At 59.9% G+C, this 27,021-nt stretch overlaps 5 protein-coding genes across 7 annotated transcripts; 1 reads left to right on the top strand and 4 right to left on the bottom strand.

The window, feature by feature from the left end:
* Positions 1-108: 108 nt before the first annotated feature.
* On the top strand, positions 109-6,426 carry CREB3 (cAMP responsive element binding protein 3). Of its 2 annotated transcripts, none has more exons than XM_026087231.1 (10): positions 109-181; positions 1,462-1,599; positions 1,682-1,958; positions 2,186-2,298; positions 2,488-2,580; positions 3,354-3,460; positions 4,003-4,071; positions 4,215-4,299; positions 4,445-4,526; positions 4,968-6,426. In XM_026087231.1, exons 2-10 carry the CDS (start codon positions 1,462-1,464, stop codon positions 5,339-5,341), a joined length of 1,338 nt encoding a protein of 445 aa, XP_025943016.1. In that variant the 5' UTR covers positions 109-181; the 3' UTR covers positions 5,342-6,426. The 2 variants fall into 2 exon arrangements, with proteins under 2 accessions (XP_025943016.1, XP_025943017.1); XM_026087232.1 differs by lacking the exon at positions 109-181 and adding an exon at positions 547-671.
* Positions 6,427-10,455: 4,029 nt separating this feature from the next.
* LOC112976265 (avidin-like) lies at positions 10,456-11,766 on the bottom strand. The gene is made up of 4 exons (XM_026087285.1): positions 11,695-11,766; positions 11,121-11,331; positions 10,900-11,032; positions 10,456-10,489 (listed from the first exon to the last, which is right to left on the bottom strand). The coding sequence occupies exons 1-4, from the start codon at positions 11,764-11,766 to the stop codon at positions 10,456-10,458; spliced, it is 450 nt and encodes a 149-aa protein (XP_025943070.1).
* Positions 11,767-14,761: 2,995 nt separating this feature from the next.
* LOC112976206 (avidin-related protein 6-like) lies at positions 14,762-16,270 on the bottom strand. The gene is made up of 4 exons (XM_026087179.1): positions 16,125-16,270; positions 15,432-15,645; positions 14,945-15,065; positions 14,762-14,861 (listed from the first exon to the last, which is right to left on the bottom strand). The coding sequence occupies exons 1-4, from the start codon at positions 16,194-16,196 to the stop codon at positions 14,762-14,764; spliced, it is 507 nt and encodes a 168-aa protein (XP_025942964.1). The 5' UTR covers positions 16,197-16,270.
* A 1,297-nt stretch (positions 16,271-17,567) lies between these two features.
* Positions 17,568-19,471, bottom strand: LOC112976233 (avidin-like). Its single transcript, XM_026087224.1, has 5 exons — positions 19,433-19,471; positions 19,196-19,354; positions 18,830-19,040; positions 17,963-18,083; positions 17,568-17,776 (listed from the first exon to the last, which is right to left on the bottom strand). Exons 2-5 carry the CDS (start codon positions 19,265-19,267, stop codon positions 17,743-17,745), a joined length of 438 nt encoding a protein of 145 aa, XP_025943009.1. The 5' UTR covers positions 19,268-19,354; positions 19,433-19,471; the 3' UTR covers positions 17,568-17,742.
* A 4,168-nt stretch (positions 19,472-23,639) lies between these two features.
* On the bottom strand, positions 23,640-26,558 carry LOC112976232 (avidin-like). Of its 2 annotated transcripts, none has more exons than XM_026087223.1 (5): positions 26,505-26,558; positions 25,013-25,120; positions 24,647-24,857; positions 24,337-24,457; positions 23,640-24,247 (listed from the first exon to the last, which is right to left on the bottom strand). In XM_026087223.1, exons 2-5 carry the CDS (start codon positions 25,085-25,087, stop codon positions 24,169-24,171), a joined length of 486 nt encoding a protein of 161 aa, XP_025943008.1. In that variant the 5' UTR covers positions 25,088-25,120; positions 26,505-26,558; the 3' UTR covers positions 23,640-24,168. The 2 variants fall into 2 exon arrangements, with proteins under 2 accessions (XP_025943008.1, XP_025943007.1); XM_026087222.1 differs by lacking the exon at positions 26,505-26,558 and adding an exon at positions 26,066-26,143.
* Between the last annotated feature and the right edge of the window lie 463 nt (positions 26,559-27,021).

Below are 27,021 nucleotides of genomic sequence, written 5' to 3' on the forward strand. Positions count from 1 at the left end.
ATCTTGCTGCGCCGGGAACGGGAGGGGGCGGCGCGCGGGGCACTGTGGGAAGAGGGGGGCGCTCCGCCGCCGCGGGGTGTTGTGGGAGAGCGGCGCGCCGCGCGCGCGGCCTGCTGGGAGGGCGCTGACGTCACTCCTGGTGCGTTGGAAGCGGCGCTGCCGGACGGCGTCGCGCGCCGAGGTAAGGGGCTGGGGGGGCCCAGGCGTCCGGGGCCGCCGCCCCGCCCCGCTCGGAGCCGGGGGGGACTTAGGTGTCTGTCCCCCCTCCCTTCAGAGCGAGCCGGGGCCCAGGCGTCCGGGCAGCCCCGGGCCCCGCCCGCCCTCTGCGCCGCCAGGGCCCCGCGCGGCGGCGTAGAGCGCTGCGGGGGCCTGGGGCGGCAGCAGGCCCGGGCGCTGCGGCCTCGGGGCTTGCCGGGCTCCGCGCGGGCGGCTCGAGCCCCCGCAGCGCGCTGGGCGGCGTTCCTGCCGCACGGGCGGCTCTCTGAAGCCCGGGCGTTGGGGTGAAGGGGAGGGCGCCGCCCTAAAGGTCTGGCTTGGGGCTGCGCTGTCCAGCAAGCGTTCAGCGGCTGCCGAGCGCAGCCGCCCCTCGAGCGCGTTTGCAGAGCCGTGCCGTGTTTGTTCGCGGGCCAGCCTCACAGGCTGCGAGAGGTTTCTGGGCTTCCCTAAGCAAGGTGCGCAGGCAGATTCTGCCACGTACGAAGGTGTTCCTGTGACCTTTCCTTCCGCCTCGTTTGCTCTCTTCCTCCCCTTGCTGCCTGCCCGGAGCTGCGTGTTCAGTGTGTGCTTCCTAGCTGGAAGGCCCTGTGTCCGTGGAAACAATGGGCCCCAGCATTGCTTGGACTCTGCCCTGCTCCCCCTTCCTTTTGTTGCTCCATTTCCTGCTTGTTTCGCTCAGTAAGCAGTGCAGTCTGGCACGGCTGCCCCACGCATCAGCTTCCTGCTTCCTGGCAGCTGGTGCAACAGCCATGTGTCTGCAGTCTGCACTGGCCTTTTTCCCCCTCCCCCAAGCTGTGACACCTGTCAGCTAGATCTGAAAGCTTAATGGTGCCAGTGGGAACGCTGGCCTGGCCAGCTGCAGGTCAGTGGTACAGCACCTTCAGGCTTCAGTGAAATGGTGGAATCTGTTTACCTTGTATGCTCTCAGCAGGAGAAAGTCTGGGGCCCTTCCACTTTCCCTCATCTTCCAGCAGCTTTGCCCTCTGGGTGGAGCCTCACCCTGATGGCCTGCTCCCACTAGGTTGGCAGGAAAGGCGATGCAGGGTGACCACAAGTGGTGGTAATAGCCTTGCTGGGACAGCAGTCATGGACTGACCTCTTGCATGGTGTCATTTCTGCAGGGTGCTGACCGCTGCTCCCATTGCATGGGGAGACTTTGTACTTCAGCACAGGGACTGAGTGACATCCCAGAGGAGCGCTGGTATTTCCCCTGGGGCCTGTGGTCATTTTGGTTGTCTTGTTCAGATGTCGTGCCCGGAGGAATCAGCTGCCTTGGCAGATGAGGACCTGCTTGACTTTCTCCTGAAGGACAGTATTCCCGGCACTGAAATCCCAGGAGAGGAGAGCAGCCTGCTGGAAGACTGGGGCCTGCCAGAGCCTGAGGTGAGTTGCTCTGGAGGAATTGCTGGTGGGTTGTGGTCCAGGAGATTTGGCTCCCTGCTTAGTGGAAGCTTTTTCTCTGCAGCTTCTGAACAACAAGGAGATGGATGACTTCATCAGCTCACTGCTGAGCCCCTTTGTAGACGAACCGGGCACACTGCAGGGTTACTCACCTGCTGACAGTGACAGTGGCATTTCTGAGGACCAGAATTTGTCCCATAGCCCTGGCAGTGACTTTGCCAGCAGCCCTCGGAGCTCAGACATTGTGCAGTTTGATCACAATTACTCCCTTCATCAGGATGGGCCTGTGCTGGAAAGTGTGAGGTCTGAGGTGGCAGAAGGAGATGTTTCCATTGACCTTGGTAAGTGGGGGTCTATCTGTTCTAGCAACACGCAGTGTTGTGCCTAGCAGAAAAACAGTCCAACGTAGGGTTTTCTTGTGTGGGAACCAGGCAGCAATGGATAGAGCCAACTTGGTGGTTCTCTGTGGCTGTACAGTTGTGATCTCGTGCTGCTCAAAGYTGGCTGGCCAGGTGTGTCTGTGCTGCCTCATGGAGGCCTGGAGCTTGACTCTCTTCTCTTTCCCTAGAGACATGGACAGGTTTAGAAAGCCCAACTGAGACACTGGAACAGAACTCCAGTTTTCCTGTTGCTGTCGCTGTGGATGCTGGACCCCAGTATGTGCCTGGAGCCACCATGCAGGTACTGACTCCCTAAGGCATAGAGGTGCATTCTCCCCTTCTCTCCTGGCTGGGTTGCTGTGGGGGGCACCTCTGAGGAAAGCGTGATGCTGCTTTGGGAGAGCTGATCCTGGTTCTGCATGCCTTCTCTGCCCTGGGCTGTACTCCCTTTACTTGGATTCTCAGCAGGCGTGTTTTGGCTGTCTTCTAGTTCGACTTCCCAGAGTTGATTCTGACGGAGGAGGAGAGGCAGCTCCTGGAGAAAGAAGGTGTTTCGTTACCAACCTGTCTGCCACTGACCAAAGTGAGTCCTTGCTACAGCCAGTGACTCCCAGACTGACTCAGAGTACATGAACACTTTAACCAGAGTAGGGATTTAAAATGCAGCACAGTGCTTTGCTGAGAGCGTTAGCCCCCAGGTGCTGAGTTCAGGGCACTGTCTTCTGGCAGGCCAGGGAAGATGGATCCCTTCGAGGGCCAGGGGGATCCACATGCAAAGCAGTCTCTGGTTTTTTAGTCAGGTAGATGCAGAGCAGCCATCCCATTAGCTGTTGGGGGGTGATGCGGTTTCTTGTGGCGGGGGCTTCCTCTCTGCTGTGCAGAGACTGGAATGGTGTGGAAAGATCTGCACTACTATTGCTGCTCAGGCCATCTCCAGCAGTGTGAAATACCCTTTGGCTGTAGCCCTGGGCTGCCCGCAGGGATATGGAGAGCAGCAAGAAACCTGGCTGCTTTCAATCTCCCCATTTGTGACTGCTTGCAGGAGACAGTTGCACTAGAACTGCCCTCAGCCTTTTTCCTCCTGCTTGTCTAATGGCTTGTGAGCTGTGTGCTTTTCATCTTGTTTGTGTGTGCCTCACTCTTTTGGCAGACCGGGAAACTGCTGGTCATATCAGCAGGCCAGAGTTTGCCTTCCAGCTAGTCCAGGTCATTCTGTGGTTTGGGGAAAGCAGAGGACAGAAGTACCTGGGTTGCTGCCTTTCTCGACAGGGATGAGCGCTGAGACATCCACAGGTTCTGTTAGGGCTGAATTGCCAGCACCCTGGGGTGGCTGCTCATCAGAGATGGCTCTTGCAGGCTGAAGAGCGGCTTCTGAAGAAAGTGCGACGGAAGATCCGGAACAAGCAGTCAGCCCAGGATAGTCGTCGCAGGAAGAAGATCTACGTGGATGGCCTGGAAAACAGGTACCTGCACGTGGCGGCAGTACTCTGCTCTGCCCAGGGTTGCAAGACCCCGGCAACAAAGTGAGGCTGACCCTATAGTTTGGGCAGCAGCTCTTCTCAGGAGGCTCCAAAGCTTGGAAACTGGTCTGCTGTGCTCTCTATCTTTGGAGATGGCCCAGGACTTGTTCAGTTTAAGCAGAGTGCTGGCTTGCCAGGGCCCACATGTTCTTCAGGTCGGACTAGTTTGCAATACAGCCTGGCGTCGCTGATCTGCAGGGCTGACTGGTGTGCTGTTAGGAGCAAGCATCATTATAGATTAGTGTGATGCTTCTCTGAGGGACAGGTCAGGGCTCATCCCTCCCCAAACCTTGTGTGAGATGTCATTCTCTGGGCTTTGCACCACCTGGTGCCACGTAGACCCCAGGAGCATCTGCCCCAGAGAGCCACCCATAGAGTTGGTGGCTGATTTTCTGAGGAGGGACTCCAGTGAAGTTCCTGCTGTTGGCTAACAAATTAAAACCTCTCTGTTTCTCTCCCCTGTGCTGTTCATCTGTCCCGGGAAGGGTGGCAGCCTGCACAGCTCAGAACCACGAGCTCCAGAAGAAGGTGCAGCTGCTGCAGAAGCAGAACATGTGAGTTCTCATTGTGGGACATGGCTGGAGATGTGGTGTGGAAGGCTATTCCTCTCCTCGGGATTGCGATCTGTCCCCGGCAGCAGAGGGGGAGGTTCTTGCTTCAGCTGCCGCATTAATCTGCGTTGCCTGGTTTCCTGCAGATCGTTGCTTGAACAACTGCGGAAACTTCAGGCCCTGGTGAGGCAATCCACAACCAAAACTACCACAGCAAGCACCTGCATTATGGTGAGTGGCTTCAGCCCCAGTTTCTCTGAAGGAGTCTCTGTTGTCACCACAAGTTTGGGAGAGTGGTATTAATTGCAGCCGGTGATGCCTGTGCATGCCCTAAGGTCAGGAGGGCTTTGCTCATGGCCTCTTTCTCCCTTTCCAGGTCCTGGTTCTGTCCTTCTGCCTCATTCTCTCCCCCAGCCTCTATTCATTTGGGAGCAGAGGGCCACAGCCGGAGCTCAGAGGTGAGTGCCCTGGGGACTGAGGCATGGTTCCAGGTGAAGTGTCACCCTCCAGGGCAGAGCATTTCCTTCAGAGATGGCCTGAACTCTTGGGCACCAGCCCCTTGCCTGGGGGGAGCTTTTGGTTTGGCTTTACTGTCTTGCCCCAGCTCTGGACTCTTCCTCAGCCCCATTGCTGAGGCTTGCCTGGGGAGTAGGACCCTGGGCCAAGGGCAATACCAGAACCACACAGATCCTCTCCCTCTTGGAGCACGATCGGTGCTTGTGCCTGGTGGCTGTGCAGCACTGTTTCCTTGCCTCCCCTGGGAGGAGGCAGCCCTAGTTGAATGTCTTTTCTCCTCCTATGGGCTCTGCGGTGTCCTGTGCTCAGAACAGGACCGCAAGAGTTTGATGTGTCCTGCTCTCCAGGTGGGAATGACAAGGCTGGCTCTACCTCTCTTGCAGTGCTGTCACGGCAGATCCGTGAGTTCCCAAACCAGGTTTGGCAGGCAGCACCTGACGTGCAGGAGGAAGCTGTGCTGGAGAAGCTTAGTCCAGAGCCTGAAGACGCCTCACTGTTGGGCAGCCTCAATCAGTCACGGGAAGAGGGGCAGAGTCCACCCAAGCCTGATCCCAGATCCACTTTCAACAGCAACTCATCCTCTGACCCTCCAGTGGCAGGCAGCTCCGAGTTGAGTCCTCCCCAGCCCCAGGAGCAGCGCTCTGGGAGCAACGCTTTGCACTCAGCGGTGCCAGCAGCTTGGGAAGCCAAGAGGCAGGAGTGGGTGGAACGCACTGCCAGCGTTGTCATCCAGCAGCACCGTGTAGATGAGATGTGACCACCATCTCATCTTGCCTGTCAGGGTGGTGCTGTGCGCCCTGTCGAGAAGGGAAAAGCAGAACTGTGTTAACAGATAATCTGTCAAAGCAAATGCTTTCAAATACTCTTCTGATAGCTGGCAGCTCAGAGGGTTCACTGGGGAGGAATCATTTTAGAGATGACCTGTTCGTACACTCTGCCCCATATATCCATAACAGGACCCTATCAGAGATGAGGTAGGAAACTTGGAGAACTTTGTTTCCTGCTATGGCTGTCGACATGGTCTGTAGCCCTCGGTGAGTGCCGTGGCTTGCTGGGGAAGGGCTGAGGCATGGAGGGTGAAGGCACTCAGGCGCCTGAGGGGCCCGATACCTGCTCTGCCTGGAGGCAGGTGGTGACAGGTGCCCCGTCTCACTTCTCCCCTCTTCAGATGGAGTTGAACAGGCTGAGTCCTGTACTTCTTACTGTGTGTGGCAGCCACAAGCATCCCTTTAACCCCACAGTGTTGTCTGATTTCTGGGTGTGAGATGGTGAGCTGGATGCTGACCTTCAGTGCCCTTAAAGGGAGTGGTCCTGCCATTGCAACAGGCCTTGCATTTCCCCCTGTTCCTGCTAGCTGTTGAGCCATGGGCACAGCTCTTGGTCTGACTAGAGAAGGTGGTGTGGAGTCCTTCCCCGGCTGTGCATGCTGTCTCCCGTCAAGCTTTTGGGGGCCAGCCTTTCATCTCCCACAAACCTGGGAGCAGGACTCCGGTGTCTCAGGGAGAAGAAGGAGCATGCCTTGTACCAGACTACCAAAGCAGGAGTAGTACTGAGCAGCAGAGCTGCTTGCTTTTCTGAAGGCTTTCTGTATGCAGGCCAGTTTCAAAGCTGTGTCCTCGTGTACCTGAGCCCTGCTGTGCTGGCCAGTGAGGCAGTCAGCTGCCTGTGGTTGCTCTCTGCGAGGCTGAGTGGAAGCACTTTGAGCTGGGGACTAGTATCTTTCCTGGAGTGCAGCTTAGCAGTACCTGTGGAGCATCTCTTTGTCCTACATCAGTTCTAAGCTAGTGAAGACATTTCCATATTAATTATGTGTAAATAAAGCATGCCCTCTGCGCAACTGTGCCCTCTGTGGTCTTGTCACTCTGGGACTGAGCTGGGCAGCGGAGGTTAGGGGCTGCGCAAAGGGCTGGGAGCTTTGTGAAAGTATCTCCGAGTGTAGGGACCCCGCTTCTGCACCTAACAGGTGCTTGGGGAGTGGCCACCCTCCCCTTGTGGCCTAACAAATGGAGCAGTGACTTGGGCTGCAGGAGGACTGACGTCTACTCCTGCTTTCGGTCTTCCAGGTGACCTCAGGAGAGCCCCTGGGAGCAGAAACTACCTTGTGTTCCCTTTGGTGCACTCTGTGCAGAGGGCTTGTTGGGACGCCATGCAAGATTACAGTGTGGTGCTGCTCTCTTTCCCCTCTTTCGGACTCCTGGATTGCTTTTGGAGATGAATTCACACTCTGAGCACCCAGAGCCCAAGCATGAAAGTCAGGAGGAGCCGTGGCAATGTGCCTGCTGCCATGTGCCGCGTGTAGCGAAGCTGTTAGTGCAGCGGAACTGAGCAGCTTCCCTTGTAGGAAACGAGAGGAGCCGATGTCTGCCTCCACCTCTGGTTTTGTAACCAAGGAACTGCACAATCGCAGGAAGCAGAGCAAAGACAGAGTGGTGCGACCAGACCCGTCCCCACGGCGGGTGTGGGAGGGCTGTGCCTGCTGGGCAGGCAGGTGATTGCTAAATCAGGGCTGGGTCGGGGCTGGTGTCTGGGGAACTGGGAAGCTGTGAGTCCTCGTGGTTCTTGCTGTTGCTGAACCCCATGGCTGAGCCCTTTGAAGCGGCACAGCCTCTGTCTTCCTAGTGAGCTCTCTACGTGTGCTGACTGCTACCCGTCTTAGTTTGCCTCTCCTCAAACCACTGCTGGGCTGAATGCCCTCCCCTCCGAGGTAGGCTAGGGTCTACCCACTTTGTCCATCAATACCTGCAGTTCGGAGAGACGTGGGTCTGTGTGCTGTGTTTCACACAAAGTTGCTCTGGGGACATACAAATGGGCCTGTTTCCTACCAGCTGCAGGCTGATGTGGTCTCTCCCAGTACTGGCTACCAGCAGGAAATCACAGAGTTTGCGTGAGCATAGCTCAGCCTCACCTGTTTGCTCTGGTTGGGGTTGAGAGCTGTGGGACGCTGCTTTTGTCCGGACCTGTGCTGCCACCCTTGGAGCCAGGAGGCTTGTCCCCACAGCCTGCCTTCCCACTGCAGCCCAAGAGTGCTCCGACTGTCTGTCCCACAGAAATGGACCCTCCGCTGTGCCTGGGTGCTTCCCGGAGCAGACAAGCATGGCTGCTTGGCCCAGGCTGCAGGAGCAACCACTGGGTGCCAGGGCAGCTGGAAAAGCCTGTCTACCTGTCCCCACCAGTGCCCAGGTGGGCGGTCGGGTAGTGATGGAGAGCGACTGTGTTCGCCTGGCCTATTTCCGCATCTGCTCTGGTCCAGTTGCTTGTTGCTGGTATCACTGGCTCTCCAGAGCAGCTCCAGAGGCCTGGGACAACAGATCTTAAAGAGCTTTTTGAGGACATCTTGCATTTTCCTCTCTGGACTGCCTAGGCCTCGCAAACGGTTGGAGTTAAGCCTTCCCTCATATCCTCCCTTTCCAGAGCCACCAGATCTGTGGGTTGCTGGTTCAGATCTGTGGTCCCAAGAGCCGGTGGAAGCTGTTTTGCTTTCCTGACTGGGGCAAGCAATCACAGGCCACGCTGGTGTCTCCTTGCAGCCTGCTTTTCTCCAGGAAGGCAGGACTGGCAGAGACCTGGAGGCTGGCGCCCTCGGTGCGGGCAGTTACCACGCACAGCCCTCCGATCTGATATACTACTGGATCCCCAGGAAGCYTCTCAGCCCTGCGGGAGATTCAAAGGGCCACCGCGCTCACGCTGCTGAGCCTTGGCCCCGTGCTAGTCAATACCTGTAYGAGTCATCAAAAATAAAACGGTGGAGTGGTGCCAGCAGCGCAGGGAGCAGGCACCGGAGCTGGTGTGTGGCCAGGAGCAACAGGGTCAGCCCTGCACTCCAGAGCGGTCTCGACTGCTTGGCCAAATGTCAGGAAAAGATAGCTCTGGGAGAGTGGGCAGGGAGCCAGGAAAGCACACGGAGTGCCTCAGCAAAAGCATCTGAACACAAGCTCTTGGCACAAGGCACCAGCTGCGCCAGCCAGCGCAGCCCTTCGGTGCAGGGATGCTGTGGTAGACAGCAGACTGAGAGGCTGGGATATCTCGGAGGCCAAGGCCAGCTCGGATACTGCACTTGGGATGGGTCTGCAGGAACAATTTGGGGGGATGATTGCTCTGCTGGTCTCGGTGCTGCTGTGGTGCTGCTATTTTTCATCAAAGCAACAGGAGGAGCCTGGTATTTATGTGATAACCCTCCTCCCTGCCGGAGACTGTTGATGACACCTTGTTTCCTTGAATGCTGCAAGGATCAGAGAGCAGGCGGCAGGTTTTYGCTGCAAGCCTGTTCCTCCAGGAAGCATTGCGCCCTGCCAGCTTCCTCCTGGCTGCACTGCAGGTCCCTCTCTGGCTGCCTGCGGCTGCCCACAGCCCACCCCGGCTGCCTGCTCCTGCCGTGTATGCGTGTGCTGTGCTGTGTGTGCACGTTGCACTGCGTGTGCGTTGGGCTTGCATCACAGCGTGCATCACTGGCTGCGGGTGCGTTGTGTGCTTTGTGTCCTGTGCGTGTGCACACGCTTCCTGCAAAGCCATGCTCTGCCATTGGCATTTGCACAAGCTCTCTCCAAAACCCCTGCGCTCTGGATGAGGCCAGCACAGGGCCTGGGCTTGGGTTCACCTCCCTGTTAGCTCTTTTAGTCCAGAACTTGACCCGCTTCCCACTGTATCCTGGATAAAAGGCAGCAGGTACCTACCTGAACACCCTGAGTTTTCACCCAACCCTTAGCATAATGGTACTGCCAATAATTCAATTTTGCCTTCAGTCAGAAGAGCAACAGCAAACCTGTCACTGTTGTCAGGTGTGTACCTTATCCCTGCTTGCAAAACCTGTACTGGCAGAGCGGGAACAGGAGGCTTTCAGGGCAAAATATTCTGCTCAGGCCTCCCTAAATCTGGCAGAGGCATTGCAAAATAGAAACCCTCTTCTCTGATGACTCTCTGTGTGTCGATAGTGCTGTTTTCTGTTCGTGGTAGCATCCATTTTATGGAAAGCTATGAAAGTGCAAAATGAAATTTGTTTGTGAGGGCTGCAGAAGGCCTGGGCTGTGGGGGAGGTAAAACACCTTCGGCATGGCTTCGAAATCAGAAAGAGCGTTCCCTTGAGAGGCGGGTTTCAGTTAGCAGCAGAAGCGAGAAATGCAGCCCTTTCTAAAGGCAACCCAAGCCCTCCGCAAGCGCCACGTCATTATTTTTATCCACTAGCACCAGCTGCTGGATATTGATGGAAACAGAAAAACTAGCAGAAATCCGGGAGCCCACTTGAAAAAGAAGATGTAAACACAGCAGGGGAATCGCAGCCTTCCCCCAGCTCCCAAAACTGGACATGTGAGCCCAAATTCCCCGGGGGCTGCCGATCCCACCGTGGGCGCTGCGGGACGGGGGCCGACGCTGCTGGACCGGCCGCCCAGGCAGCTCCTCCCTGTCCCAGGGGACTTCTTTAACCAGGCACTGGTTCAGACTGGGAGGCGAAAGCCAGCGGCACCGAGAGGGCAGAGGCTGAGCCAGGGTTTCGGGGGGGGTGCGGGTGAGGTGTGCCACCCTCTCTTGCAGGGACGGAGGCAGCGAAGGAGCYGTCCTTGGGAAGGCCGTGGGATGCTGCACCTTCCTGCCTGCATCCCGAGGGACGGAGCCTCCCGGGGGAGGATGGGCAGACTGTGTGGGTTTGAGACAGGGCAGAATATGGAGCCAAGAACTGCTTTTCCACAAAAAAACCCCCAAAACTTTATTTTTCCCCGATGCACAGTGCTCACGTTGGGCTGAACTTGCCGAAAAAAATCCGCGCCGCTGGGCTGCGAGCTGCAGAAATGTGGCAGGCGGGCACAGGCCAAGGCTGCGAGAAGGACGYGCTGTCTCCTTGCGGCGGTGGCCTCGCTTTCCAGGTCTTCCCACTTGCCATCACTTTATCCGGGTGAAAACGCTCGTGCCGATCCTGCGGGAAGCCCCCCGTCACTGCGGCTCACCCAGCCGGGGTTGCTGCCAGTGGGTGCGAAGGGGAGCGGTGACACGGGGAGGGGGGACATGGGGTCCCCTGCCGCCTCGCCTGGCAGCCGGGCGGGATGCCCAGGGATCCGGCACCAGCAGCGCCGCAGTCACCGGCTGCCCCTCTCTCTTTAGGGGGGGCCACAAGCCCATTTGGGGGGGTCCCCGGAGGCCGACCCCCATCAGAGGTGCCTGGAGCCCCGTGCCCTCGCTCGCTGCCACCGGGATGCGGTGACAGCCCCCAGCCGGGTGCAGGAGGGATCCCGAGCACTTGTGTGCACCCCTTCGCCCCGGCTGGCCTCACCGGGGGGGATTTCACCTCCCGCCAGCCCGGGGGGCGCGGGGCGGCCGGGCGCTCACCTGGTGGCTTTCCAGTCCTCAGCGGGGCTCTCCGCCTCCTCGCGCAGCAGCCACAGGGCGTGCAGCGACTCCTCGCCCKCCTCGTCCACGTAGCACTGGCCCACGAAGGCCGTCGTCCTGGCTCCCGGCGCCTCTGCAAGGGCCGGCGCGGCGGGCGCGTGAGCCGGCGCCGGGCTGCTCCCGGCTCGCCCGACCCCGTCCCGGCTGTGCCAGCCGCCTACCTCGGCGCCTCCAGCGCACGGCGAAGGAGAAGGTGGGCTGCGCCGCCAGCGCCRCGTCCTGCTGGGAGCCCTTCAGCGGCGAGGCCAGGACTCGGGGGTCGCTGGCGGCAGCCCCCGGCAGGTAGGAGCCCGAGAAGCTGCCGTCCTCCCCGAGGACGGACACCACCATCCGGCAGCCGCTGTCGCTCCGCCACGAGCCGGAGAGGACGCACTGGAAGGCGAGGGATGCCGTTGGGGACGTTGCCCCGGGGCCACGCACCAAACCTGTGCCGTCGCCGCTGCTGGCTCGGTGGCGATTTCCTTTCCCCAGCCTGAGCCTCCACGCTGCTCGTGGAGCAGGAGGCCGGCAGGTCCTCGCTCCAAACGCTAGCACTGATGCCGGTGCAAGCTTTCTGTGAGCCCTCAGTGGGAAACGGGATTTCCCCACGCCGCAGCTCCGCCGGGGGGTGTCCGGGCAGATTCCCGCTGTCCGTCGCAGGGAGCATCCCTGCACGGACGACGCCTCCCTCCCAGCCCCTCCGCAACTTCCCGCCGGCTCCCGCCGCCCAGTGCCCGCGCCGCGCCGGCCCCGTACCTTCCTCCCGGCCGGGCTGACGCACGTCGCGAGGGCCAGCGCCAGGAGCAGGGCGAGACCGCCGCTCCCCATGGCCGCGGGCTGCCGACCGCCCGCCGGCCCGCGCCCCGGCCCCCTTTATAGCCCCGCGGCCGCGGCTGTAACCGGAGCCCCCGGGCCGGCGGGTCGCCCCGAGCCGGCTGGCGGTGGCAGGGCGCCCGGGGAAACGCGAGGCGAGGAGGTCTGCGTGACCCGGGCAGCGCCGAGGCACGCGGGCGAGGGGCGGCTATAGATAGCGCCTGCTCCTTGCCCCGGCCACGCAGCGAGGGATGGGGACGGGGCTTTGCAGCGGGCGAGTGCAGGTGGGGATTTAACCCCTGCTCCTCACTGCTCTCTTTTTTTTCTCTATTTTTTAAGGCCCCACCCTCATAGCACCCTGGAAAAAAAAAATCCGCTTCCTTGCTCGGAAATTCATTTCCTTAAAATTTTGGCTGGAAATCATTACCGGTTTGAGCCCTTGCCTGCCCCATGCTTTGCTAGTCCAGCTGTGTGGCCGGGCGGTCGCCCCGGGGCGGCGCAGGGCTCGCTGCCGCTGGCCGTGAGCTGCCATGCAGCGGTCGCCGGCAGCGGCGAGTTGCAATCCTTTTGCAGCGCCGCACRGGACTGAAGGCTTTTTGCTTTAGCAGACTAGCATCTCCCCACCAGCAACCTGATATTCCCTGCTAGGATTTTTGCTTTTTGCTTTTGTGTGAGCTAGGGGAGGAAATAACCACACTGGGCGACGCTGGGGTCCTCGCTAACCGCACTGTATTTGCCCCGCAGCTCTGACAGCCTTTGGACGTGCAAAGCAGAGCGTGCATTTCCTTGAGCTCCTGGGCTGCGTCTCTGAGCGCTGCGATGGGCAGAGCAGGCGCGGGGCTGTCTCACGGGGCTGGGGACAAGTGGAAATTAAGGCGGGATGCGGTTGCCTAAACACGTGTAGCAAACCGTCAGGCACTGAACTGTCTCTGGGGCGGCAGCACCTCTCCTGGGAACAGAAAAGCACCCAGCTGGCTCCGGGGGGCTGGAAGGTCCCGGGTGCGTGCTTCAAGCAAGGGAAGGATCCCTGCCCGGCCAGGGAAGGTCACCTCGAGCAGAGCTGCCTGCACAGCCCAGGGCCAGCCAGGAGCCCCGGCGCATCCCAGGCCCCAGCCGCTGCTCAGCGCCTGGCCCTCGGGACCGGGCAGCTCCGCAGAAACCATCTCTCTCCTCACCCCATCGCTTCTTCCTGTCGCCTTTTATGCAGTCCCAAAGTCATGGGCTTTTCCTAGGATCAGATCCCAAGAAATGCTCCGCTCCCTCTCCTCCTGCACCAGCGTGGGGGATATTTTGCTGTCACCCTGCACACCACGAGCCATCCTTTCGGGATGCCGCTGGGCCATGCATTTGCCTGTTTGGCAGGGACGTGTTTCTCCATCCGAGGGGCCAGCGCCGGATACCGGCCTGTCCACAAACGCCCTGGCATCCGCGAGCCTTGCTGCCCTGCAGCGGGTGTCGGGTCAGGCCACGTTTCTGGGCCCTGGCCTCGGTGGGTCTCACCCGGGCTGGACAGAGTGTTCGGCTTGCGCGCGATCACCCCCCGCGCCTGGGTTATATTTGTAATGCCTCTGTAAGAGGCTTTGGATTCACTGATAAACCTGCCAAAAACCTCGCTTGAAAATAGATGAGTAAGCTTTGGCTGCTGCCCTTGGTGCAGAGAAACAGTTGATATACTGGCACTGCTGAGACACTCGGGGAGATAACATTAAAATTCCTGGTTGTAACCTGGAGCGGGGAGCGAATGGGACATGCTGCGCTCCGTTAAAGGGCTGATTTTCTGGCTTGCGGGCTGCAGCGTAGCACAGAGGTATATCTTAGCTAGCCTGAAATGAGGTGGTTTGGGCATCAGAGGAGCAGGGAGCTCCGTGCAGAGCAATTTGCCCTGCTTCTTGGAAAATCAGGGCCTCRGCGACTGCTCTCTGGCTCCACCAGCGTGACCGTGCCCAGCCTGATGCCTGCGTGTGCTCCCCAGGCTTTCCTGGGCTCACTTCATTTAGGATGTAGTGCAGCACTTTACAACGTCTTGCATCCACTGGTACCGTTACCTCTACCATCAAGACCGCATGGGATCACCAAACTTGTGATGTTGCTGAAAAGACAGCGCAGGGGCAGGACGGGCTTTGCCAGTGACTGAAGGCGCCGGTGGCAGCAATGGGATGCGGCGTGCGTGCGCGGCTCCACGAGCGAGACCTGGGGCAGCTCTGGGCTCAGGCGCTGACGCCTGACACGCGTGCGCAGGACCCCTAGATAGTCCTGGGGCTGCAAAAGTGCCTGGCAGGGAGGGCTATGAAGGGCTCGCCCTGCTTGCTGCAAGGACGGCAGCTCGACTAGGGATGCGGCAGTGCTCCCTGCCACCGACAGGCAGCCAAGGAGCAGGGGCTCAGGGTGGAAGTTGAAATTAGGATAAAGAGGGGAATGTGCTCGGAGAGCTGGGTGGGGGGAGCAGCTTGGGGGGGGTCCAGATGCCCCTGGAGCAGGGTGGCGGTGGCCAGAAATATCCCTTAGCCCTCGCTTCTGCGGGGGACCTGGCGGCTGCAGAGACAGAAGRTGCATCAGAGGGCGAACGAAGGCAATTTTGAAAAAATGCAATCACAGCCGAGACAATTTTTTTGGCTGGGGAAGGCTCGTTTTGGTTCTGGCGTGCAGAAGCCGTGGGGGCCGCGGGAGGCGAGCTCTGCCGCGAGCCCCTGGCGGGGACAGAGGCGGCCGGGCGCCCCCACGGCGCGGGGCCCCCACCGCTCCCGAGGGGCGCGAGGAGGGACCGGAGGGGAACGCGCTGGGCATCCGGCGACGGGAGCCTGCCGGCGGGATGGCGGGAGGCGGCTGCACGCCTCGCAGAGAGCGCCGGGGCAGCGAAAGCCGAGCCGCAGTGCCGAGCGACGAAACGCGGCCGGGGCAGAGCTCGCCGGGGGCAGACGTGAGGCCCGGGCGTTGCGGCGGCGCGCGGGGAGGCGAAGCCGAGGCGGCGCGAGGACGGCAGGAGCCGCCGGGCTGCAGGCGGCGGGCACCTTCACAGCGCGGGCGCCAGGCCGTCCTCGCAGGAGGGAGACCAGCTCTGAAGGGTCTTCCCTCTGTGGCTGCGCTTGCGAGTGAAGACATTTCTGCCCACCCTGCGGGGAAGCAGAGAGCTGCGGCGCTCCGGCGGCGGGGGCGGCCCGGCCCGGGGGTCCCCGTAGCAGGAGCCCGTCCCTACCTCGTGGCTTTCCAGTCCTCCTCCAGGGACCCGACGGCCTCGCGCAGCAGCCAGGTGGTGGCCAGCGTCTCCTTCCCGCCCGCGTCCACGAAGCACTGTCCCACGAAGACGGCGGTGGCGTCTGCGGGAACCGCCGGCAGGGGATGGGGCCGGTGCCGGGCTCGCGGGCTGCTGCGTGCCCGGGCCAGACCCGCCGCGAGCACCTTGGGCTGGACCCAACGGACCCCGCGGACTGACGTGCGGGTGCCGGGCAAGAAGGAGCTGCTCCGAGCCGGCCCGGTGCCGCCCCGCTCTGCACCCATGCCTCCACCTGAGCAACGATTCCTCCCCCATTCCCCAAATCCAGGCTGCTTCCCTTTGCTTATATGCACGAAAGCCTTTTGCACAAAGCAGGTTTTGGTCTCCGGCGTGAATCGTGGTGCCTTCCCTGCTCCCGCGGCCACCCCGTCCCTACCCCAGCCCCGTCCTCGCGCGGCCCAGCACCTACTGGAGAACCTCTCCCAGCGCACGGTGAAGCCGAAGGTGGGCCAGGCCACCTCGCCGAGGTCGTGCTGGGCGCCCTTCAGGGGGGACACGCGGATGCAGCCGCCGGCCAGGCTCACCCGCGTGAGGTATTTGCCCTGGAAGCCGCCGTCGTCCCTCACCGCCGAGATCTCCATCAGCGACTCCTGGTTGTTCCTCCACAGCCCGCTCAGCTCGCACTGCAAGGGGCGCAGACGCGGGCCGTGCCACGGGCTGCCCCCGCGCCGCCGAGCCCCCGCGGGAGCCGCCAGCGGGCGCCGGGCGAAGGGCGGCGCTGCTCCCCCAGGGCGCCCGGCTGCCTCCCCGCCATCGGGCGCTGCTAGCCACCCCTGGCCACCCCTAGTCACGGCCGCAGCTCGGATACAAGACACGCCGTGCCGGGACGGGGGCTCTCCTGGCTCCTCCAGGGAGGTGAAGCTGCAGCCCCCCAGCGCTGGCATGGACACGTGGTCCTGATGTGGGAGCAAATGGATGCACGGGGGAGGCCGTTCCCGTTTTCTGTTTTGCCCGTGTTACCTCCCAAGCCTGCACCTGGCACGGCCAAAGCTCTCCTGCCTGCATCCCTTGTCCCATCCGGAAAAGGCATTAAAGAGAGGAGCCCCCCCAGCTGCTCGCACCGCATCCCCAGGACAAGCGCCTCGCCGCGCCGGCCCCGTACCTTCCTCCCGGCCGGGCTGACGCACGTCGCGAGGGCCAGCGCCAGGAGCAGGGCGAGACCGCCGCTCCCCATGGCCGCGGGCTGCCGACCGCCCGCCGGCCCGCGCCCCGGCCCCCTTTATAGCCCCGCGGCCGCGGCTGTAACCGGAGCCCCCGGGCCGGCGGGTCGCCCCGAGCCGGCTGGCGGTGGCAGGGCGCCCGGGGAAACGCGAGGCGAGGAGGTCTGCGTGACCCGGGCAGCGCCGAGGCACGCGGGCGAGAGGCGGCTATAGATAGAGCCGGCACGGCGCGCAATGCTGCGGGCTGCCAGCGCCGGCAAGGTTTGCATGGCCCTTAACCCAGGGCTGGAGGGGAGAGGGCGCCGGCGCTGCCAGCCCCGCTCCTTGCTCCCGCGCTGAAGCTGGTGGGGGCTGCATGGAGCGCTCGCACTGCCCGCCACCGTCCCACTGCCACCCTCCCACCGCCACCGCCCAGACGTGGTGATGCTGGGATGCACAACCCCACCAACTCTTCTCCCCAGACACAAAAAATGCACCTCTTCCCCTGGGATTTTGTCCTCATGATAGTCCGCTTCTGTGTTAGAGGTTTCTGCTGCTTTTCTAAGCTGTTTGTCCCTGGCTGTGTTGGGCTTTCCTTGGGCCTGGGGGCAGTGACGGCTTGCAACACAAGCTCTTGAACATCCCTGAATTAATCCCTGTTGTAAGTGCTGATGGGGTCTTCTGGGACATGTGCTGAAGTTAAAATTGGAGTCAGACCACCGAGACCCACACTGAGATGATGATTAGTGGACTTTTTGCAAAAGCTAGTGACGCCTTTTCCTTTGGCAGAGATGAGCAGCCACAGGGAGGATATGCTCTCCAATTCAGGATACCTGCTCCACACATCCTGGCTTGCTGCAGCCATCTCCTGGGGCCACCTCTCTCAGCGTCAGAGTCCCAGAGAGCCCGTAGATTTGTCCCTGCCCTCCCTCAGCCACTTTGGGCCAGTCTTTGCTGCACTCCTCCCCCTGGATGTGGCCCCCAGCTCTGCACCATACCCCCCACAGCTCTGCCCCATCCCTCCAGCCCAGGAGTGGGTGTCACAGAGCAGGGATGGATCCCCTCCACCAGCGACCAGTGTCACAGGAGCTGGCACAAGGTGCACACAGGGGCTGGGGGCTCAGGCTGCCCAGGGGACCCCACAGGAGAGGATGCCCTGTACATGGTCCCCAGGACAGGGGCCCCAAGGAAGGGGATGCCCCATGCATCATCCCCAAGGGGGGACCTCAGGGGAGGGCATGCCCCGTGCATGGTCCCCAAAGGTGTCCCTAATGGCACGAGGCCCAGGATCTCCTTGAGGCGCATGGAGGGGAGGCAGGGTGCAGGACCCAGGCAAGCTTTACCCCAAAGTCTGTGAGCAATGACAAGACAAGAGACTTGCAGCTTGGCAGCCCTGAAGTTTTACTGTGAGTGGAACAGTTCTGCAGGGTCGTGGTGGAGGAGCAGCTTGGCAGTCCTCCAGCAGCCACACGGGAGATACAGAGCCGGGAGGATGGATGGGGTGGGCAGGGGGTCTTCAAAATGGAGGACACACAGGGACACACAGCGCAGCCAACTCCTCTGCAACAGTGGCATGTCCCATCACTGGAACCGGGTGAACACATCGCTGCCGATACTGCAGGGAAACATAGAGCTTGTACCTTGGTGTGTCAAGACCAGGAGGGACTTTTTGGTCTGACTCCTGTACAGCACAGGGGATGACCACCAATAATGCCCGTCCTGAGCACAGTGATTAGCATCAATCAGAGCATCCTCCAGATGCTCTAATTGACTCATGGGCCCTGTTCTGCCCAATGCTCACCTGGTGGCTTTCCAGTCATCCTTGAGTTTGTCAACCTCCTGTCTCAGGAGCCATGTGGTCCTCAGAATTTCCTTCCCATCCTCATCCACAAAGCACTGGCCCGTGAAGACAGTGGTGGAGTCTGCAGGGAACGGATGGGAGGTGGGGTGAGCGCCAGGGCCAGCAGCGAGGGGGGCAAGAACCATTTGGTCGAATAAAGGTCCCACACCCTGCTTGTGTCTGGGAAGGATCACGGAGTGGCTCCATGCAGTGGGGAGTGGATGAGCAGGGGATGACTGGAGCACCCAGGACACCGGGAGCGTGGTGCTTCCAACAGGTACTCTGAAGCCCCCAGATTAGGGGTTTCCCTGTGCTCAGGAGGGAACGAGCCAGTTTGGGGTGAAAAAGGCTGCTCTGACCAGCTAGGGTCAAGAGCAGCCTCTTGCAGGGATCTCATCAACTCATAAAGAGAGCATCCACAAATAATATGGATGGCTGGGTTTTGGTCCTAGCTCATAACGGGTAGTTCATAATGGTGTAACTCATAACGGGACAACTTTGCACCTGAGAACCCCTCTGTGCCTTGTGGTGACACGTGGGTGACAGTTTCCTCTCCAGCCTGTCACCACTGAAACTGGGGACAGGAGACCTGGCAGATTTGTGATTTGCAGGTTTCAGGGGTGACAAGTCCAGCTGGACCCAGGTCTGGCTCTGCCCCCTCCTCTTCTCAGGCTGGACCTGCCCCAGATATGAGCTGGACACAGGGACTTGGAGGTGCCACCAAACAAGCAGCTCCTGGGTTGGGGATGGGGGAGCACTGGGGGCACTGCGGGGACAGGCAAGGGACTGTCGGAGACACCACAGGGAGGCTGGGGAAGGAAGAAGCACCTGAAAAACTCCAGTTGACAGTGAAACCGAAGGTGGGCTGGTTCTGCTCGTTTTTGCGGTGCTGGGATCCCTGCAGTGGAGAAACCTTGATTTCGTCCTTCGTGGCTGACACGGCCGTGTGGTACAACCCGGAGAACTCGCCTTTTTTGTTCACGGAATTGATGGTCATATTGGAGCCCAGGTCATTGATCCAAAATCCTGTCAGGACACACTGCAAAGAGGGGATCAGCCCCAGCTGCCCTGGTGCAGCCAGGACAGGGGCGGACACGCAGAAGCAGGCACCCCGCAGGGCACCCTGCAGCCCCAGCCGCGCAGCCGGCACGGGGCAGCGTGCGGGTCCCTCCTTGGCATCAGCCTCCGTTTTACCTTGGGCCGCGCGGCAGCACTGACGGATGCTGCCGCCAGGGCGAGGATGAGCGCGATGCTGAGCCTGTCCATCCTCCTCGAGAGCAGGCGCTTGCTGCCAACAGCTGCGGCTGCCAGGGTTTGCTGCCTGGGGAGCGTGTGTGGTGCCTTTTTATAGACCTGCGGGGAGACCGGTGCTGTTGTTTTTATTGTTTGTAAGTGTTCCAGAGAATGAGCACATACCAGCTGTTATCTCACCCCTCTATCTTGTTGACTTTCCCGGAGACCTCCTCCGCAAGCAAAGAAGGAAAGTGAAAGGGGAAGTTTGATAAGACGCTCAGATCTCCTGCTGGTCTGAGGGACATTCTGTCCCATGCGAGGAGCTCACCGTGGCCAGCAAGCCCCATGGGTATCCACACTCCCACCGGTGCCAGGTCCCTGGTGCTGCACAGCCCTGGGGCAAGGGCTGGCAGGGGAGCGGGTGCAGGTGCTGGCTCACGGGGTTTGGTTGGGATTTGGGGGAGATGGCTCTGCTGGGTGAGGTAGGGCTGCTCCAGGAGGGCTGGCAGGTCGCTGGCCTCCATCCCTGACATGTTTGCCTCCGCTCACATGCAGCTGGAGGGAAGCAGCAGGGAGAGGGCTGCCAGGGAGGCTTGGCTCCGCTTCCCTGGTATGCTCAGGCTTGAGCTGTCTTTCCCCTTTGGGCAAAATCCCTTCACTCTCTGTGGATTTTTCTATCATCTGTGAAGATTTCACCTTTCTGAGTAGGAAACCCTTGAAAAACCCAGCTTCTTCCCAAAATCAGGGTTCAGAGTGGCTTGTGTTCTCCAGAGAGGGCTGGGGAGAGCAGGGCTGTGGAGCTGGCGGAGGAGCTCACCCATCCACCTGGGAGGCGCTCCCTTCCAGGAAAGGCTGCAGAAAGGGTTTGGCTCGAGGAGAGGGGCAGAGGAGAAAAGCAAGGTTGCCTCCATGCTGGTGGATTTAGCAGTGGCTCTGGTGCAGACAGCTCCTGAGCAGGATGTGCTGGTCCGGACCAGAGAGGCTGGCAGGAATGATAACCACACRGACATGGCCCATGTGGCAAGAGTTATAAGACTTAAGCTATAAACAAGTAATAAAAATGAAAATCAAGTTTGCTCTTTAGTTATCACAGCAATGTGGCTGGGTATCAGGGCTGTGGCTCTGCACACACCCAGAGGAATTAGCCACAAGTTCCCTGGGTGATCCAGGAACTCCCCAGCTTTATCTGCTTCACTGAGATAGTGATGAGATTAGCATTGAACCCTGAGACATTGGACACTGAGTCATTGGACACTGAAATGGGTGATTTTTCCGGACTATTGCAGTTAGGCGTTTGACTGACGATTACAGGAACCCCCCCCATGAAATAATTTCAGACAATCCTCCTGCTTTCCTGGTCCAATTCATATGCTTTAAATATGTGAGTTAACAACCTGAGTGGAGAATCTGGCCCTCCCCTCCAGAGCTCCTACTGTGGAAGTGATCAAACTGTACCTAGATAAGGCGCTTGTAAACAGCTGATGGATCTTGTTCCTGCAGGAGAGGTCATGTAGGACAGTCTTCTGTATGTGGTTAAGACATCRAAGGGAAGTTTTGTACATAGTTAAGATAATCAGTAACGATGGATCGTGCATGCACTGGAGCGGTCACGGAGGAGYATGGCCAGCAGGCCTGCAGGAACTGCGGTTTGGGGCATCCCAGCCAGATCCTGGTGAGGGCACYGCTGCAAGGACCATTGCAGCGGTGACTCCCGTCACCATCTGGACAGCCACCACTGTCCTGTTCAAGAGACTTGAGACCCCATATGAGTGTCACCCTATGCCAAGAAGATCCCAATAAATTACTATTGTTATTATTTTTAATGAATGATGTCCAGTGAGCATCTGTGCTTTGCAGACACACTAGCAGCAGTACGCTGTGCATTTCTGTAAGGTGTCTCCTGCCTCCTCCGTCTCCCRGCTCCCTGAAGGTTTACAGTGTGTGAATGATGGTGACCAACACAATGTGATGTAGGAGCAACAGCTGATTTTTATCCCACAGGGAGGTCTGCAGTAGGGCTTGGGGGGACCCTGCTGGTCAGCCATGCCAATGGACATGAGCTGGACAGAGGTGACTGGTGACATCTTTGCAGCTGAGACTGGTGTAGGCAGGGCAGAAATTCGAGTTTGTGCAAAGCTCTGCAAGCAGCTCTCATGGCTGGGCACTAAAACAACAGATCAAATTCAGYGCTAATGAGTGCAAAGCACCTACAGGGAAGAGACCTGAGCCACAGCCCCTCACTGACGCCCAGCATGCCCCCAGCAGCACCATGCCTTGTCACCCCCCGCCCCAAAATCTGCAGGCGACCCAAGGGCCTTGTTGGATGCCTTCACTGGCTTTAAGGCATGTAAATACTCATGCCAGCTCCCCAGCTTGCTGCCTTTTTCCCTTGGCAGCCTGCATCCTGGCATGAGCATTGGTGCTGCCCGGTGGTGATAATACAGTCAGGAGGACATGTGCAGTACAAGCAGCAGCTGCCCTGCATGCAGCAYCGGCAGCACCGAGACGAGGCACCTCTGAGCCGGCCACGTGCCCCTCTGCTTCCTGCTTTTCTAATCYTCAGGTTCCTCTAAAGTAGTTGCTTGGACTAAATACTATCTCAAAACGCAGGAACATGAGGAAGCTCTTTGGAAAGAGACTTCAATCAGAACAGCCACAAAGGTGAAATGCTGCAGGAGATTTAAGAGCACCGTAGTAGGGGGCCAGCACAAATGTACTCCCTTCTGAGAGGCTGTAAAAGAACAGACCCTTCAGAAAGGCTGTAAAAGAACTGGAAAAGCAGGTAAAATACACGGACGGAAGGGAGGCAAAGTGAAGAAAACAACATTGTTTAAGAAGCAGGAGATGCATCCAAAAGAGAAAAAAATGAAGAGTAAACAATCTGCAAAGCCACAACAAGGCAGGCCAAAACAGGTGGAAAAACTTGCTAAGGCCATTGATGCTATTAATAAAACCTTTCCAAGGACCTCAGCGTCAGGAAACCTGGGGGAGCGGCAGGAGGCAGCAGCTCCGCAAGCCGGGTTGCGCTGGTGCCGCAGTGCCATGGGCTGCTGGAGAGCTCGGCGACACCCCGCAGCCCACCAGCCCCTCGGGGACGGGGTCACTCTGGGGCCGACAGCTCCAGGAAAGGTCTCAGCTTCTGACCTAACATTCCTGAAAATCAGCTGCTCAGGCAGGGAGTGGGTGGTTCAGGAAACACAGACTGTCCGACAGCAGTTGTTCCTCCAGCAAGGCTTTTCCTCTGTGCAGCCCGTTTCCAGTAAATGGCATTAATTCCTTCAAGCGGAGTTTCAGGGCTGGACCTCCCGTGCTTTCCCAGGGCAGCACCGCAGGGCGCTGCACTACCCTGGCCGCTCGCTGGGAGCAGAGGACGCATYGCGGGCTCCGTGCCTGCCTGCCCAGGACGCGGGGCAGCCTCCGGGCAGATCGCTCGGTTTGCGAAAGGTCCCCCAGGGTTACGCTCTCWTCACACCTCCATTGCAGCTGCTAAGGGAGGGAACTCGACAACGCCAGGCAGGGCAAGCAAGAACTAGCATTAGCTAGAGCCTACCACAGTGTCCTGAGCAGGAAACACCTTGCCATTAGCAACAAATCTATATTGAAAATAGCCTAGGAATTTCTTGGGGTGGAAGGAGCACCTGGCAGGAGAAAGCAGAACGTGTATATGCACATGTAGAGGCAGTCTGCTCCCCTGTGCTGGTTTCTCCAGGACCTTCCCTGTTCCCTGTCTTCCACATGGGTCAGTCTCTCTTTGGCAGTCTGCAATGCTCTGCAGTGGCTGCAAAGCCTGTTGAGGCTGGAAATGCTCGTCCTGCTCCCACTGCCTGCAGCAGTGCTTTAGCCCAGCTTCCCAGCATACGTCTACAAAATGCACAACACTGGGTTTAAAGAGAAAACTTCATTTTATTCCCCTTTTGGAGCCTCTTTCCCCAAAGCTGGAGACAGCCTTAGAGCAGAACTTATACCAAAGTGCAGCTCTCCCCTGCGCATGCTTCCCACTGTGGGAGAGCGCATACTGCAGGTGGTGGGTGCACCAGTGCCATGCCAGCAGATGCACAGGTTCAGAGGGATGCCATGCGTGAGCCCAGCTAGGATGGGGGAGGCGAGTGAAGGGACTTGCAGACAGCCTGGGTGCTGAGAGAGCCAGGCAGGGGGTGCCCAACGCTGACAAGAGAGGGATCGGGCATCCCTATGCCAGGTAGGTCATCTAGGGACATCCCAGGGCAGGGATCGCTCATAGGACTCTTTTAGAGGTGACTGTGAAGGCACCAAAAAGGCATTATTAAGAAGACACTCATGTTGCATGTCCACAAGAGCTCTGATGTGCAGAGGTGGTGATGGTACRTGTTGCACCACATGGTGCAGCACAGCCCACATGAGTTCCCGTGAGAAGGGGAACAAGGGACGTGAAGGCGCAGCTCCTGAGTCCTCTGTAAGCTTATCAGAGAAAAGATTCGACTCTGTCATGATTTCTCCAGACATGTGAGAGCTGACATGAGGCACCAAAGTGTTCAGAGATGCTACAAGGCCCCATGTCTGGATGGGGGGTCACCCCCGACAGATGAGGTTTGGAGGCAGCAAGCAGCTGAGCAAATCCCCTTGCTCTGAGCACAGCAAGTGTCTCAGCCAAGACCCAAGTCCCAGCTAGAGAAGAGCTGGGACACACAGGCTGTTCCCATCCTGGCTCTGACACTCCTGGTTTGGAAGAAGCTTCTTGCTGAAGAAGCTCAAACAGCTTGAGCAGAGCTTCCGCCAAGTCCCAGGTGGCATCAGCACACAACTGATGCTGCAGACCAACCCACCAGGTCCCCCTGACCTGGGACAAAGCTGGGGAGCCAGCAAATACCAAGCTATGAGAGTGAGAAATGACAAGCAGAGGGAGAAATTCTTCATGGCAGGTGCTGCTGAGACCTGTGCCACAGCACCTTTCCCTCCTAGGCTGACAAAGGTGCCGTCGGAGAGGCTTTTCCTTCTTCCTTGCGGTTGAGCCGAGTGAAGATGTTGGTGCCGACCCTGCGGGGAAGCACATGCATGACAGACCCTATTGGTGCCCACCTGCCAGATGGGCAAACACCCTTAGGGACAGGGATCCTGCAACTCACCTGGTGGCCTGCCAGTCATCATGGAGAGAGTTGACTTTGTGCCGCAGGAGCCAGCCTGTCTTCAAGACCTCCTGCCCTCTGTGGTCCTCGAAGCGCTGGCCCACGAAGACGGTGGTGGAGTCTGCGGGGAACAGGCGGGTGTCAGCTGCCACAGGGCTTGCCCCGGCAAGAGGTGTCTCAGGATGTGTCATGCTGTCTGCAGGGTGCTTGGTAGACAGACAGACGCYGGCCAGAGTGGGGAGGGGAGGCCAAGCAATGGGGCCTGCCTGTGCTCCCCTCCCGTCCGCTCGGAGCTGCTGCCCCTACATACCGGAAAATTTACTCCAGTTGACGGTGAAGCCAAACGTGCATTTTCCRTCCTCATCCAAGTGCTGGGACCCGCGGAGAGGTGAAGTCTTGATTGGCTTTTGGGCACTCGAGACAGCGGTGTAGTACTCGCCGGAGAAGTTGCCCTTGCTGTTTGCGTTGAACAGTAGCATCTCCGAGCCCAGCTCGTTCTGCCACCACCCAGCCAGGTTGCACTGCCGAGGGAGGGAGCTGATGAGGTCCCCCCGGGCTGCCCCTGCACCGGGCTGGCCCGTAGGCAGTGCCGTGGGGACAGCCCCTGCCCTCCAGCCCCCCCACAGCGCCCAGGCCTCCCCAGTGCCCCCAGCTGGGGGGCAGATGCCAAAGTTACCTTGCCCCTTCCCATGGGCTGGTTCCGCCCACGGTCCAGCCCACTCTTGGCGTTTGCTCCTTCTGCCTCCTTCATGCTCGCCTTTTCCCCTTTGAGGGTCTCAGCTGGCTGGGAAAGTAATTTTAAAAATAAATTAAACCCAAAGTCAGGTTTTGGCAGCAGCRGCAGCAGCATCTCTCAGGAGCCTGGGGAGTCTGACACAGCTGGGGGGCACGAGCCCACCATGCCTTTCGCTCAGGCACTTCTCTTTAAGACATCTGATTTATAAAGTCATTGCAATCTCAGGAACATCAGGAGAGCCAAAAACTAAGTTAAGCCAAACAGAACAAAAGAGGTAAGGCAAAAAAGCTAAAGGCAGGAGCCCCAGACAGGCAGGACCCCCTTCGAGGGGCTGCGAGCTGCGCGATTCCTGGTCACGTCCGTCCGGCGGAGTGTGCAAGCCTCGCTGCGGGGGACCCATGCCGTGCTCAGCACGGGCACGCGGTGTGCCGGTGCTCCAGGGAGAGCCCTCTGCCACGGACAGAGCCCTGGGGTTTGTGCCGGGCCCCCTGCGAGACCAAGGAGCCCGGACGGCTGGTGCCTTGCAGCATCCCACCTGCAGAGCTGCGACGATGCCGAGCCAGCCCCGAAGCGCTCCCTGTGCCCTCCATCACTGCACCTCCCCGGCCCGGGGGGTCCCCAGGGCCCCCCGCCAGGGTGGGCGTTCCCACATGTTCCCACGCATGTCCCCCCATAGGAGGGGGGGGACACATGTGCCCCCCCCCCCATGGGGCAGGCATCTCCATGCACACCGCTCCCGGAGCAGGGGCTCCCCCGGGGACGGTGCTCCCATGCAAGTCCCACTCCGGAGCAGGGGCTGCCCCTGGGGATGGCTCGYGCCCCACCCCCCAGAGCAGGGCTCCCACGCGTGTCCCACCCTGGAGCAGGGGCTTCCCTGGGGCTGGCGCTCCCACGCCTCTCCCATCCCCCTCCGAGCAGGGCTCCCACGCACGTCCCATCCCGGAGCGGGGGCTCCGCCGGGGCTGCCGCTCCCACGCGTGCCCCCGCTCCCACCTGACTTCCCACGGCAACTCCGGCCAGGGCCACCCCGGCGGGCAGGGCAAGGAGTTTAAGGAGGTGGCGGCGGCTCATCCTGGGCGGCGGCTGTGGCTGGCGGAGCTGCCGGCCCCCTTTATAGCCCGGCACAGCCCCACCACCACCTCACTGCAACGCCCCGGGCGGGACCGGGGTGCAGGGGCTGCCCGCCGGCACGGCACGGCACGGCACGGCACGGCACGGCACGGCACGGCACGGTGCACCACGCACCACGCACCACGCACCACGCACCACGCACCGGGCTGCCTGAGACAAATCCCTGGCGAGGATGTGGTTACACTGCTGCTTGCCAACCCCTTCCCTGTGCAGGTGAAATCTGGGTCTTTCCGGTGCAAGTAATGTATCCGGGGGGTGACAGGCAGGGCTTGGGGCTTGCTAGGCTTTCTCGCCTGTGTACCTAGGAATTCCTTAAACATCGGGGTTGCTTCCTAGCCTTGATGTCTCCTGAAAGCATCCGAAACCTGCTGAAGCGCTCCTGGGTCTCCTCTTGCCGTGCAGCTGCCGTCTGCCACCTCCTCTCTGGGGGACGGCTGGGAAGGAGCCCCCGCACCTGGAGCCCAACCACGGTCGCTCCGGGGCGCGAGAGGCTGCGCAGCAGGACAGGAGGGCTGGGAGGGCAGGGCACAGGGGGACCAGGGACCTGGCTGTGGCTGCACAAACAAGTCCGCTGAAGAAGAAACAGAAACTGTACTAACAGCAGCACGAGACCCTCCCCGAGCGTTACACATGGGAGGTGATACACTCTGTTGCATGTACAAGTGAGAGCCAAAGGCCAGCAGCTGCAGGGGAAATGGAAACCGGGGTGGGCTGTTCGTGTGGGACACGAAGAGGGTGATAAAGGGTCAAAAATGGGCTAACGGGGGAAGGGCCACCAGATGGGAGGCATCTGGGACACCTGCCCAGTCAGCACAGCA

This window comes from Apteryx rowi, unplaced genomic scaffold (assembly GCF_003343035.1).
Source record: "Apteryx rowi isolate R43461 unplaced genomic scaffold, aptRow1 scaffold_71, whole genome shotgun sequence".
Classification (NCBI taxonomy): Eukaryota; Metazoa; Chordata; class Aves; order Apterygiformes; family Apterygidae; genus Apteryx; species Apteryx rowi.